This window comes from Eptatretus burgeri, chromosome 14 (assembly GCF_056783735.1).
Source record: "Eptatretus burgeri isolate ZD-2024b chromosome 14, Ebu_testis_v1, whole genome shotgun sequence".
Classification (NCBI taxonomy): Eukaryota; Metazoa; Chordata; class Myxini; order Myxiniformes; family Myxinidae; genus Eptatretus; species Eptatretus burgeri.
The window spans coordinates 50,183,829-50,197,677 of NC_140974.1; the positions used below are offsets into that span (position 1 = coordinate 50,183,829).

The 13,849-nt window shown below is 44.2% G+C and overlaps 1 protein-coding gene across 1 annotated transcript in view; it reads left to right on the plus strand.

The window, feature by feature from the left end:
• Positions 1 to 13,849, plus strand: part of LOC147013155 (syntaxin-binding protein 1-like) — a 51,656-nt gene that overhangs the window by 17,069 nt on the left and 20,738 nt on the right. The window contains exons 7-9 of the mRNA XM_085854773.1: positions 5,553 to 5,701; positions 10,728 to 10,812; positions 12,842 to 12,972. Coding sequence (XP_085710899.1) covers positions 5,553 to 5,701; positions 10,728 to 10,812; positions 12,842 to 12,972 — 365 coding nt within the window. The remainder of the gene's footprint in view (positions 1 to 5,552; positions 5,702 to 10,727; positions 10,813 to 12,841; positions 12,973 to 13,849) is intronic.

The following is a 13,849-nucleotide window of genomic DNA, read 5'->3' on the forward strand; positions in this document are numbered from 1 at the left end:
CCAGACTCGGTGGGGTAATGGTTAGAGCATCCTCTCTGAGTGGTCCAAACCCCGACCGAGTCATACCAAAGACTTTAAAAATGGTACGTGCTGCTTTGGGCCCAGTCACACCTTGACGTTTTAGCCAGGAATGGCAACGTATAAAAACGTATGTAAAACGTTGTCGGCGTTCACAACCTATGCCCAACGATAGTTTAACTTGGTCATAGCGCGCTGCACGTATCGCCGACGAACTCGTGGCGTTCTCTGTTAAAAACCTGCCGCTCGCCGATTTAAATCATAACCGCCTGAAAATTGGAAGTGTCAATATCGCAGTCACACCTTGACGATTTAGCCAGCGTATGCCGACCTATGAAAATGTGTCTAAAACGCTGGGACACGTCGAATACGGTATTGGTAAGTTGTGTATACGTTAGGAGCACGATGAAAAACGATGAAGTACGCTGGCATATTACGTGGTACGTCTAGTACGTCGTGAAATTTCAAGCATGCTGAAAATTTTACAACGTACTCAACGTATGGCTCACAATTTCCGCATACGCTGGCGTAAGTTCTCGGCACGCTCCGCAATCGTTTACACACGTCGGCCACACGTTACTTGTAAGTGACTCATAAGTCGAAACACGTCGAGGTAATGTTTAGCATACCCAAAACTTAATTTTTAACCTATGAGTAACGTGCTTTGAACCTATTAGTAGCGTGCTTTGAACCTATGTGTAACGTATCTCAAACGCACATTGGCGTATGTAGACGAATTTGATTGACGTCTTCCGGACGACCACAGAACTTACTGAACGTGTTTCTAACTTACAGCTACCGTATAATGGCGTATTGGCAGCGTTTAGGGGAATTGGTATATACAAATGGGCTTCGCAAGACGAACCCATCAGTGTTTCAGACTCCATGTTGAGTAGTTGTCAATGTCAGTAGCAGTAGCAGTAGTAGTAGTAGTCGTTCGAGAGAATTTAGTGATGTCGATGTTTTTAGTAGTAGTAGTAGTAGTTCGAGAGAATTTAGTGATGTTGATGTTGGTAGTAGTAGTAGTTCGAGAGAATTTAGTGATGTCGATGTTTTTAGTAGTAGTAGTAGTAGTAGTAGTAGTAGTAGTAGTAGTAGTAGTAGTTCGAGAGAATTTAGTGATGTCGATGTTAGTAGTAGTAATAGTAGTAGTAGCAGTAGTAGTAGTTCGAGAGAATTTAGTGATGTCGATGTTAGTAGTAGTAGTTCGAGAGAATTTAGTGATGTCGATGTTGGTAGTAGTAGTAGTAGTGGTAGTAGTAGTAGTAGTAGTTGTAGTAGTAGTAGTAGTAGTAGTAGTAGTAGTAGTACTTTCAAGTAACGTGTTGCAAAGTGTGAACAACGTTCGTGTAGCGTGCTTACAAAACGTTACTCATGGGTTAGAAATAAGTTTCGGGTACGCTAAACATTACCTCGACGTGTCTCGACTTTTGAGTAACTTACAAGTAACGTGTGTCAACGAGCGCATAATGTGCCTACAACTTATGGCCAGCGTAGCGGAACGTGTGAGTCATACGCCGGCATACGTCGTAAAATTTCAAGCATGAAAAAATTTGAGGAAAACCCAAAAGTACATCGTTTAAAGCCAACGTACTACGACATATGGCAGTTTTTCAGCGTGCTCTTAACGTATACAAAACTTATCCATTACGTATTCGACGTGTGCCAGCGTTTTAGACAAATTTTTCATAAATGGGCATACACTGGCTAAATCGTCAAGGTGTGACAGGGCCTTTTGTGGATTAATGCTCAGCGTTTAAAAGGATAGAGCATGGATAAGCAACGCAGGGAAAGCAATTGCAAACCATCCAGTATAACCTTTCTGAAGAAACTGCTCTTCAGCAGCACCAACACTCTGCAAAGAGTACGTCAAATCAAAATCAAATCAAACGAGAACGCCACTCGATAGAACTCATACCCCTGCCAGGCTGAACAGTTTGCGTTTTGTATTCCACCGATGGGTCAGATCCGGATCCAGATATTCTATCTATAATTCCAGCAATCTCTGTGTGTGTCTGTCTGTCTGTCTGTCTGCGACCACTGTTTCTTGACAACCACCGGTCCGATCTAATTGAAACTTGCCAGCTATATTGCTGGGGACCTGAGTATGTGCCTTTTCAAGGTTTGATATTAATTGGACAAGTGCTTCCCAAGTTATGGCTATTTAATTACCAAACCAATGACAAGACACGTTGCTGCATAGGCGTGGCCGATGGGGAAAGGGCGCCTTAGTTACCAATGACAGGACACGTTGCTTGGCGTTTTGCACCCACAGTATCTATCTTATATCTGTCTATAATTCCAGCAATCTCTGTTTGTTTGCCTTTCAAAAGGTTTGAAATAAATCGGACAAGTGGTTCCCAAGTTATGGCCAAGTTAGAGCGCGTTCCCCATTACGGGTTACAATGTACTGACTTCCGCATAGTGATGACTTACTGTATTATAATAATTTCTCGATTTCTTATGCGCATTTATAGATAAACACAATGCCCCAATCCAGTCGTCGTTTACAAGAGCGAAGGAATGGCCTGTGTGGTTGTTTGAAAGTTTTTTTGTTTGTTTGTTTGTTTTTGCACGTACGGCCACGCACTTGTTCATCAAAATCTAATCAATTCGTCCTTGTCACACACCCAACCTGTCTCCCAAATTTCATCTGAATCCATCCATAACTTTTTGAGATATCCTGTTCACAGACAGACAAACAGAAAGATGCGGTTGAAAACATGAACCTCAGGCCAACTTCGGTGCTGGAGGTAATGAAATGTACCATTTTATACATGAGAATTTGTAAACACAAGATACACCTGCCACTTCCTTCCTGAGCAGCCTAAGGATATTGGTGGAGGGCAAATATATATTGTGCCCTGTCTGCGGCAGAGGTCAGGCTGGAAGACACTTGCACTGTGGCACGTCTGCAGGCGAAAATCCGAAAATCGTTCGTCCTCCTCCCTCCCCCCCCCTCCACTTGCATGGTGGGGGTGGGTTGTGCCCATGACTTGACCACAAAGACATGCAAAATTTGGTGGAGATTACCCCGTTTTAAAAATTATTTTCAGACATATATGTATATCCAGTGCCTATAGAAAGTCCACACCCCTTTTCAAAATTTTCACCTTTTGTTGCCTTATCGCCTGGAATTAAATTTCATTAAATCGGACTTTTTCCACCTTTATTTATACATCGTAACCCACAACTTCCAAGTGAAAAACATTCGATAATTTTCAGAAAATTAATTAAAAATACAAAACTAGAATATCTTGGTTGGATAAGTGTCCAACCCCCTGAGTTCATACTGGGTGGAAGCATCTTTGACGGCGATTACAGCTTTGAGTCTGTTGGGATAGGTCTCCACCTAGTTTTTAAACCTTGATTGGGCAATATTTGACCATTCTTCTGGACAAAACTGTTCAAACTCAATCATGTGGCATGGGAAGCATCGATGGTTCAAGTCCTGCCACAGATTTTCGATTGGATCGAGGTCGGGGTTCTGACTGGGCCACTGAAGGGCATTTATCTTTTTGTTCCTTAGCCACTCCAGTGTAGCTTGGGCTCAGTGCTTTGGGTCATTGTCATGCTGAAAGGTGAACTTACGTCCCAATTTCAGCTTTCTTGAAGAGGGCAGCAGGTTTTCCTCTAGGATTTTCCTGTATTTTGCTCCATCCATTTTCCCTTCTATTCTGAAAAGTGTCCCAGTCCCTACTGATGAGAAACATCCCCATAACATGATGCTGCCACCACCATGCTTCACAGTAGGGATGGTATTCTTTGGGTGATGTGCTGTGTTAAGTTTGTGCCAAACGTAACGTTTTGCATTTTGACCAAAAAACTCCATCTTGGTTTCGTCAGACCACAAAACTTTTTGCCACATGAATTCAGAATCTCAGGAGTGTTTTTTTTGCATACCTTAAATGGGACTTAAGGTGTATGTTTTTGAGTACTGGCTTCCTTCTTGCCACCTTACTGTACAGGCCAGACTTGTGGAGTCCTTGGTATATTGTTGGCACTTGCACACAGTGACCAGTCTTTTCCATAATGGCCTGTAGCTCTTTCAAAGTTGCCTCTTGGTGGCCTCTCTGATCAGTCTCCTCCTTGCTTGGTCATTGAGTTTGGAGGGACGGCCTGATCTAGGCAGGGTCATGGTGGTACCATGCGTCTTCCACTTCTTAATGGTTGTCTTACCTGTGCTCCAAGGGATATTCAAGGTCTTTGAAATATTTTTATACCAATCCCTTGATCTGTTCCTTTCCAGAACTTTATCCTGGAGGTATTTTGAAAGATCCTTTGTGCTCATGGTTGAGTCTTTGCTGTGAAATGCACTTCCCATCAGAGGAAACCTACAGGAGCAATAATTCTGAAATAATCGAAATCACTGCAATCTAACACAGGTGGAGGGCAAATAACTCGGTGTGTGATTTTGAAGATGATTGGTTAAGCTTGAGCTAATTACCTCTGCCGCCGAAGGTGAAGGAGATTATGTTTTCACCCCTCTCTGTGTGTTTGTGTGTTTTTCTGTCTGTCTGTTTGGCTGTGTGCAGGATATCTCAAAAAGTTGTGGCTGGATCCAGATGAAATTTGGTGGGCATGTTGAGTGTTTGACAAGGACCAACTTACTGATTATATTTTGGTGAAGGTCCAGATCCAGATCTGACTACGAGAATTTTTAAAGCGATTCTTTACCATTGATTGGACCAAAATTATATATCTCAAAAAGTTGTGAATTGATTTGGACAAAACTTGGTGGACACGTTGGGTGCGTGACGAGGAAGAATTGATTCAATTTTGGTGATGATCCAAATCCAAATCTTGATACGAAAATTATTTAATTTAAAAAGCGATTCTTCGCCATCGAGAGAAAGGGCCAAATACGATATTGTACTGTATAGCATGATATTTCAAAAATGTATTGGGCCCGACATGTTCTCGTGGACCAGGCATTACGTGGTGGAGGGATGCGCTCTACCGAGTGCCCTTCTAGTTTATAATTGCTTTTATAAGGGGGGTGGACACTTACCCAACCAAGATATTGTAGTTGTGTATTTTTAATTAATTTTCTGAAATTTGTGAAATATGTTTTTCATTTGGAAGTTGTTGTGGGTTATGATGTGAAAATAAAGGTGGAAAAAGTCTGATTTAATGCAATTTAATTCCAGGGTATAAGAAAACAACAGGTGAAATTTTTGAAAAGGGGGTGTAGAGTTTCTATAGGCACTTCAGAGAGGACATACAGAGAATTGCCTTATTTAATACAGTAGGATTATCTGGGGCTTGAGTGAGTTCTTTGTTGGAGATTTGGATTATGAGGTCCTTTATGTCTTTAGTTTGATTGAATGTCTGGGTAAATATAATTTAGTAGAACTTGGGTCTGCATCTTGGACTCCAGTCCAAAGCCGTCCCCGTTTGTGTCCATCCCATGATCGATTGAATTTTCTAATTTGATTTTTCTCATCTGACAGACATCATTTTGAGTGACATTCATTTGGGATTGGAAATGTCCTTGGCTCCTCCATAAACGTGTGACCATTTGATGTGTCAAGGTGTTTTCTCTGGACTGCTCCGAAGCTCTGCAAGCAATCTATGGCCCACAACGTGCCCAAGACAGGAATCGATTGTTGGCACGACTGGCCCAACAAATTGCCACACTTTGCGCCACACTAAAGGAGTACCCAACGGTGCGATACCGCAGGTGAATGGATGCATACCGGCTGTTTGTTACCCTTCAGATTGAAATCTTACATTGTTTGAGTCAAATTAGGAGCCTTCCACAACAAACAGAATTATTTGCTGGGATTTTGTGAATTATTATTCAATGTACCCAAACTGCAACGATCCCCCTTCCTTTGAACAACTTGCACTCTTCAAAAGATCTTGATATGCCCTAGGCTTCCGTGGAACAGTGATTCGAGGTGTGTGTGTGTGTGTGTGTGTGTGTGTGTGTGTGTGTGTGTGTGTGTGTGTGTGTGTGTGTGTGTGTGTGTGTGTTTGTGTGTGTGTATGTGTGTGTGTGTGTGTGTGTGTGTGTGTGTGTGTGTGTGTGTGTGTGTGTGTGTGTGTGTATGTGTATGCGTGTGTGTGTGTTATATCTATAATTCCAGCAATCTCTGTGTGTATGTCTGTTTGTCTGTCTGTTTGTCTGTCTGTTTGTCTGTCTGTGACCACCGTTTCTCGACGACCGCCGGTCCGATCTCATTGAAACTTGCCAGGAATATTTCCGGGGACCCACGCATGTGCCTTTTCAAGGTTTGATATCAATCGGACGAGCGGTTCCCAAGTTACGGCCATGTATCTGTGAACCAATGACAGGACACGGTGCTGTTTATTTAATTAATTAAAAAAATTTGAAGGATTGACTTCACAATTCTTCTTCTTCGTTTGGTATGACATCACAATTGACACTGGGGACCTGGGTATGTGCCTTTCTCTGGGTATGTGCCATACCTGGGTATGTGCCAACTCCCAAGGTTTGATTATTATTCAAATTATTAATTAATCCCAAGGTTTGAATTTTCCCGAGGGTTTGAAAGCTGTTTTTTCCCAGGGTTGGAATTAATCGTTGTGCTTGGTAGACATTTGTGAATACATTTACAGAGAGAGGGACGAGAGAGGGGTTGAGGGGGGGGCAAGAGAGGGGAGGGGGAGAGGAGGGGACAGAGGAGGGGACAGAGGAGGGGGGAGAGAGGAGGGAAAGAGAGGAGGGGGCAGAGGAGGGGGAGAGAGGAGGGGGTGAGAGTGGGTGCCAAGAGAGGAGAGGGAGAGAGGAGGGGGAGAGAGAGGGGAGGGAGAGAGGGGGTGAGAGAGGTGGGTGAAAGGGGGAAGAGAGGGGAGAGAGGAGGGGGGAGAGAGAAGAGCGAGAGAGGGGTGAGAGGGAGGGCAAGAGAAGGGAGAGAGGAGGGGGAGAGAGAAGGGTGAGAGGGGGGCAGAGAGGGGAGGGAGAGAGTAAGGGGTGAGAGGGGGGCAAGAGAAGGGAGAGAGGAGGGGGAGAGGGAGGGGCAAGAGAGGGGAGGGAGAGAGGAGGGGGACAGAGGAGGAGGGAGAGAGGAGGGGGAGAGGGGGGCAAGAGAGGGGAGGGAGAGAGGGTGAGAGGTGGGGCGAGAGAGGAGGGGGGGAGAGAGGGGGGAGAGGGGGAGGGAGAGAGGGGGCGAGAGAGAGGGGCGTCACAATTCTTCTTCTTCATTTGATATGACGTCACAATTGATGCTGGGGACCTGATACTGCAGGCACGAAGCTGCACATACTGGCACGCACCTACGGGCCCGTACTAGTATCGATAAATAGTAACACTTAGTTATTTTAATTTAACTGAAAATAGTAATTATATTTCTGATCTACCATACTCTGTTACAGAGCATCGGTGCTGCGAAAGCAGTCTCTTGGCGAGGGTTATGCTGGGTGGTTTGCCATTGCCTTGCCAGCAGTAGTTAGGGCAGGAATTTGGAATTTGGCCATGGTGCCGACGATAGCTCGCCTACTCTTCACAAAGGACACTGTGGGATCTTTAATGTCCACCCACAAGTGCAAGCTGAAGGGACACCCAGTTTAACGTCCATCCGAGGGACGGCACACACATTGATGAATTGCTCTGCCTGTGAAACACAGGGATGACAGTTTATAGCTGTGTCTGGATTCGAACCTGAACTAGACAACTTGGAGGCGAGTGTGCATACCTCAGCCCATCCTGCCAGCCCAGTCATTATATGCACCTACAAACTGAAAAACATATCCCATCGGTGTTTCTTAAACTTTTGTATCTTGTTCGAAGAACATTTTTAACGCCCTCTTAATGGCTTCGATATTGACCGCAGAACATACTTCTTTGCAGCAAATAAATAAATATCGTGGATAAATCTCCACCATTTGTATAACATTCAAGGAAATCGTCGATGATGTCCTTGAAGTTGACTTGGGAACATTTTGTTGCATGTTGTTTCAGATGAAACACCTTGGTTTACATTTAGGACCCTGGGCCAAGACATGAAATTTCACTTATTGGTACCACCTGGGCGGGCAAGATGGAGTTGTGATTTTTAAAATATTCCATGTCCACGGAACATAGTTTGATATGATAACCATTGCTGGGTGGTAACTGTGGTAGTTTTAAGACTTTTAAGGCGAACTTCTGTTGTAAATCACTTTTTTTTTATTTTTATCGATCTTATGCTGCTGAGATTGACATATAATGTGTAAAAAAAATGATTTAATTATTTTTTGCTCCTGGGTTTTTTTTTTCTTGTTAAGTCACCTTTCAGCCAGAAATTTGAAAAAAAAAAATCGTGTTTTCTATAACTTCAAAAGATTTTTTTTATTGTAGTTTTACAATTTTGCACAAATTTGGATTTTTCACCATTCATTTTATTCGAAATTACATTTCAAAAAAGGAGACCAAGACATCGTAAAATCACACAGTAACATTATATTGGTTAATCTTCCACGTGACACAATCGATCATGACGCAATAAAAATGGAATATTGCAGACCCAACACTAAACAATCAAATTGTCTCAATGGCTTTGTCCATCGAGCGCCTGTACGTGCGCGGATAACAAGATGGCCGACCGAATGAACATTGTGTTCCAGAGCTCCTTATGTTTATTGAGTTTAAACCGTGTTCTCCCTGATTTGTATCATTTTCAGGAGTTCCTTAGCATTCCTCCGAGGAGGAAATCAGAGCCTCTCAGGTTTCTGGCTGTCTTGTCTGGACATAGGAGAAATTTTGCTCAGCCTGCTTCAAGCATCAAGAGAGGAAGAATCGATGCTCCACCTGGCGTCTATTCATGAAATTATCCCCTGGTCCCTTTGTGTACAGCCTTTTTGGCTGCTGGTTGCATCATTGGTTAGGGGCGCAGCTGTGCCACTGGTGCAGTGCCCCTATTACCGGTACACTGGTGCTCATTTCACCGACATCAGAAGGATGACAGGCTGAGTCAACCCCCTGGTGTTAATTCAAAAGAAAAAAATGGGGATCGAACTCAGGACCCTAGTATCCAAAGCCTCCACCCTAACCGCTAAGCCAACGCCAGGCTATCCCCTGGTGCTTCGCGTATGACCGGCTGAACTACGCACGCTGCATCCCGTATTACTACAGTCAGATGACCCAACTGCCCGTTGAGCACCCAGATGTGCATGCTGAATTTATGCAAGGAGGTTTTTCAGTTCAGCTTCGTTCCATGAACTTTACGCTGTCTATCTGTCTGGCAGTCAAAAAAACAAATTGAAAATCATTCCAAGCAGGAAACTCACTGTTTTTGAGGATGTCATGAAGGACACAAACAACAGGCAAGAATAACTTCTGCAATGGGTTAGATAAGGTGGTGTATACTCACTGTTTTTCAGGATGTCAGAAAGGACACAAACAACAGGCAAGAATAACTTCTGTAATGGGTTAGATAAGGTGGTGTATAAGATGCTGCATCAACAGAAAATTAACCAATCAACAGCGGTAAACTTCCGGATTTGTTTTTCTATGACCTTGAAAATATTTATTAAATTTCCATTGAACACTGAAGAAAACAAATTGCCCTTTTGGAACTTTCGAAACGCTTCGGTGTAGCAGTACTTGGACAAAATATTACGGCATTTTACATCATGACGACCAATCAAATTTGCCGCTCGTAGACCCTGCCTATGTCCTTGTTTCTCAAAATAGTGTGGGGTATGTTGTTCTATGTACTCTCTAGTTGTGATATGATTTTGCAAACCACTTGGTCGGATGAAACTGCATGAATGAAAACAACTTGTGTTTATTTCCCTGCACAATCGAGCATTTCCTCCAAGATTAGTTGTTTGTGTATATTGGCGTAAGGTAGCATAAGGATAAACAGGAAATATTTCCATTTATAAAGGCGTCAAGGCTAATTGAGATCTCACAGAAATACTTTGAATCAGAGCTGTGCCGATCGGGGGTCGTTCATTCATGTGCATCACGTAGCCACTTCTTGTATTATTAATTTTGGGAGTTCAGCTGTGATGCTGATTCAGTTCCGCTTGGAGGTTAAGCTCCGGATTTGTAATTGGTTCAGGGTGTTGGTGATAGCTCACCTCATCTTTGCGAAAGATGCCGTGAGATCTTTACGGTCCACCAGCTCATGCCAGCAGACAGGACACCTGGCTTAATGTCCCATCTGAGGGATGGCACACACATTGACGCAATGATGCCATACCTGTCAAACACCAGGGCGACAGTTTATAATCGAGCCGGGAATCGATCTTTGACCTCCTCATCAAAACCGCTCCTCCCTTTATCTTTTATCCCCCTCCCCCTCCACCCCCCTACTTTCTCCCTTTCCTTTCATGTTCATCATTTTTTTTTTGAATGTACCCCACCCTTAATTGCATATAATATGTAGATGCTTCCTAAATCCCTATAAACAGTCGTCCTGGTCCTTTTGATGCAGGTTATCATATTATTGAGCAAGCTGTCCTTCGGAGAGGATGTTCAGTCAGATGTTGTCTCCTCGTACTCCATTGTGATCAATAAATCTGTCCAAGGTGGGCATTGCAAAAGCTGTGTCTTTATGCTGATACCTTGACCTCGATGGTTTTTGATAATTATAGCATTGGCTACCTTCAGACCTTTTCTTGATTACAATCATCTTAGCAGTCCCAAGTGACTCGACATGGTGAAACCCATAAGAGGATTTTTCATTTTGTTTAAGGTAATAATGTCACGAGAATATTGCATTCATTTCATTCATTCGATGTGAAATTTCTCCCAGCGAGTTTCCTCCGAATGCACAGTTGGCACAGTTCGTACAGGATCGACTTAACAGCTACAAGGGAGAAGATCCAAGCATGGGAGAGGTTCGTTCCAGTATCCATGACCACCTACACCCTGCACTCCACCTTCCCCCTACCCCCCCGCCCACCCCCCCCCCGAGCACTCTTCCCACATCATGGCTCTTACATTTCCATTGATTTTATTTGCATCAGTCACAAAGCCAATCTGGAGTCATACACCTTGTCACCATGAGCACATTGGCACCGTGCTGGCACATGTTCTACTTTCCATTGTGTACCAGGGGTGTGGCCACCTCCAACACACTTTATACTGTGCGTGAATGATGCCAACCATAACCCAGTTATGCAGCGTGAATGATGCCAACCATAACCCAGTTACGCAGCCTGAATGATGCCAACCATAACCCAATTACACAGCCTGAATGATGCCAACCCTAACCCAGTTATGCAGCCTGAATGATGCCAACCCTAACCCAGTTACGCAGCCTGAATGATGCCAATCATAACCCAGTTACACAGCCTGAATGATGCCAACCCTAACCCAGTTACGCAGCCTGAATGATGCCAACCCTATCCCAGTTACGCAGCCTGAATGATGCCAACCCTAACCCAGTTACGCAGCCTGAATGATGCCAACCCTAACCCAGTTACGCAGATTTAATGATGCCAACCCTAACCCAGTTAGACAGCCTGAATGATGCCAACCCTAACCCAGTTACACAGCCTGAATGATGCCAACCATAACCCAGTTACGCAGCCTGAATGATGCCAACCCTAACCCAGTTACGCAGCCTGAATGATGCCAACCCTAACCCAGTTATGCAGACTTAATGATGCCAACCCTAACCCAGTTATGCAGACTTAATGATGCCAACCCTAACCCAGTTATGCAGACTTAATGATGCCAACCCTAACCCAGTTACGCAGCCTGAATGATGCCAACCCTAACCCAGTTACGCAGATTTAATGATGCCAGCCCTAACCCAGTTACACAGCCTGAATGATGCCAACCCTAACCCAGTTACACAGCCTGAATGATGCCAACCATAACCCAGTTACGCGGCCTGAATGATGCCAACCCTTACCCAGTTACGCAGCCTGAATGATGCCAACCCTAACCCAGTTACACAGCCTGAATGATGCCAACCCTAACCCAGTTACGCAGCCTGAATGATGCCAACCCTATCCCAGTTACGCAGCCTGAATGATGCCAACCCTAACCCAGTTACGCAGCCTGAATGATGCCAACCCTAACCCAGTTACGCAGATTTAATGATGCCAACCCTAACCCAGTTAGACAGCCTGAATGATGCCAACCCTAACCCAGTTACACAGCCTGAATGATGCCAACCATAACCCAGTTACGCAGCCTGAATGATGCCAACCCTAACCCAGTTACGCAGCCTGAATGATGCCAACCCTAACCCAGTTATGCAGACTTAATGATGCCAACCCTAACCCAGTTATGCAGACTTAATGATGCCAACCCTAACCCAGTTATGCAGACTTAATGATGCCAACCCTAACCCAGTTACGCAGCCTGAATGATGCCAACCCTAACCCAGTTACGCAGATTTAATGATGCCAGCCCTAACCCAGTTACACAGCCTGAATGATGCCAACCCTAACCCAGTTACACAGCCTGAATGATGCCAACCATAACCCAGTTACGCGGCCTGAATGATGCCAACCCTTACCCAGTTACACAGCCTGAATGATGCCAACTCTAACCTAGTTACACAGCCGGAATGATGCCAACCCTCACCCAGTTACACAGCCTGAATGATGCCAACTCTAACCCAGTTACGCAGACTTAATGATGCCAACCCTAACCCAGTTACACAGCCTGAATGATGCCAATGTGTCACGTGATGTATGAAACGTGTCGATCTGTAAATTTTTGGAATACCTGGACAGAATAATGATGCCATCGTTATTCCTTGGTAGTCTGGACACGGAGTTTCCATAAAGCTCGATCTTGTCCTCACACGAATAGATTACATGCCATCTCATAAAGACGAGGGTGAGGCATTAATTGTTTTCCCGTTGTCCTCACTCTGACTCATCATGCACTTCAATCTTTCATCTCCAGGGACCGGATAAGTCCCGTTCGGTTCTTATCATCACCGATCGTGGGATGGACCTATCCACTACTTTGCTACATGAACTCACTTTCCAGGCCATGGCTTATGATCTGCTTCCCATTGAGAACAACGTGTACAAGCAAGTAGAGCATCCAACTGGTAATCTGGTTATCCTGTGGGTTAAATAAACAAATAAAAGTGTCAGCACTTGTACTATCAAGTCGTCGCACCACCATGCACAGTTCTTTTCACAATAATTGGCATCGGAGAACAACAAGCAATCAGGCTGTCATTGGAAACAAACGCAATGTCGACAAGCATTTGCAAGCCTGCATTTAACGAATTGTCAACATCCAAATTACTTCCTCATTACACCTGCTATGCCATCTTGGAAACAGCCAATGTTTGGCAAAAAAAAAACAATTGTTTGCCCGAGCAACGATCAGCCGATTGAAAATGAGAAAATTACATATTTCCCTGAAAACGAGCCAATTGTTAATGTGTATTTTGAATAGTAACGGTACCTTTATGGCTGGCAGTGAAGCAATTCCTCGAGTTGGAATTTGGGATTTTGGTTCATTTTCATAGCTTTTTGGATTTTTGATGTTGCAGTGTAGGAGGAGAGGTAATAGGTGTAGGAGGAGGCTCACGAGTAATAAAGGTCTGGAGTAATATCAGACGTGGGTCTTTTATTTTTAAATTTATCGACAATGAGACCGCCACACTTGCTGGGCAGAATTACCATTTTTCCACCAATCAAAAGAGGGACCAGTCACTTGTCATGGCTTTCCCAATTTTTGATCGGAAGAAATCAATTGGCATGCCCGTTCAAACCAGTTTCGTGTAAACGGTGCGATTTGTGTGCTACCGAATCAGTGTGACCACTAGCCTGGTGTTGGCTTGGTGGTTAGGGTGGTGGCTTGGGATCCTAGGGTCCTGAGTTCAAGCCCTGTTGACTGCTGAATTAATATACACCAGGAGGTTGACTCAGCCTGTCATCCTTCCGAGGTCGGCAA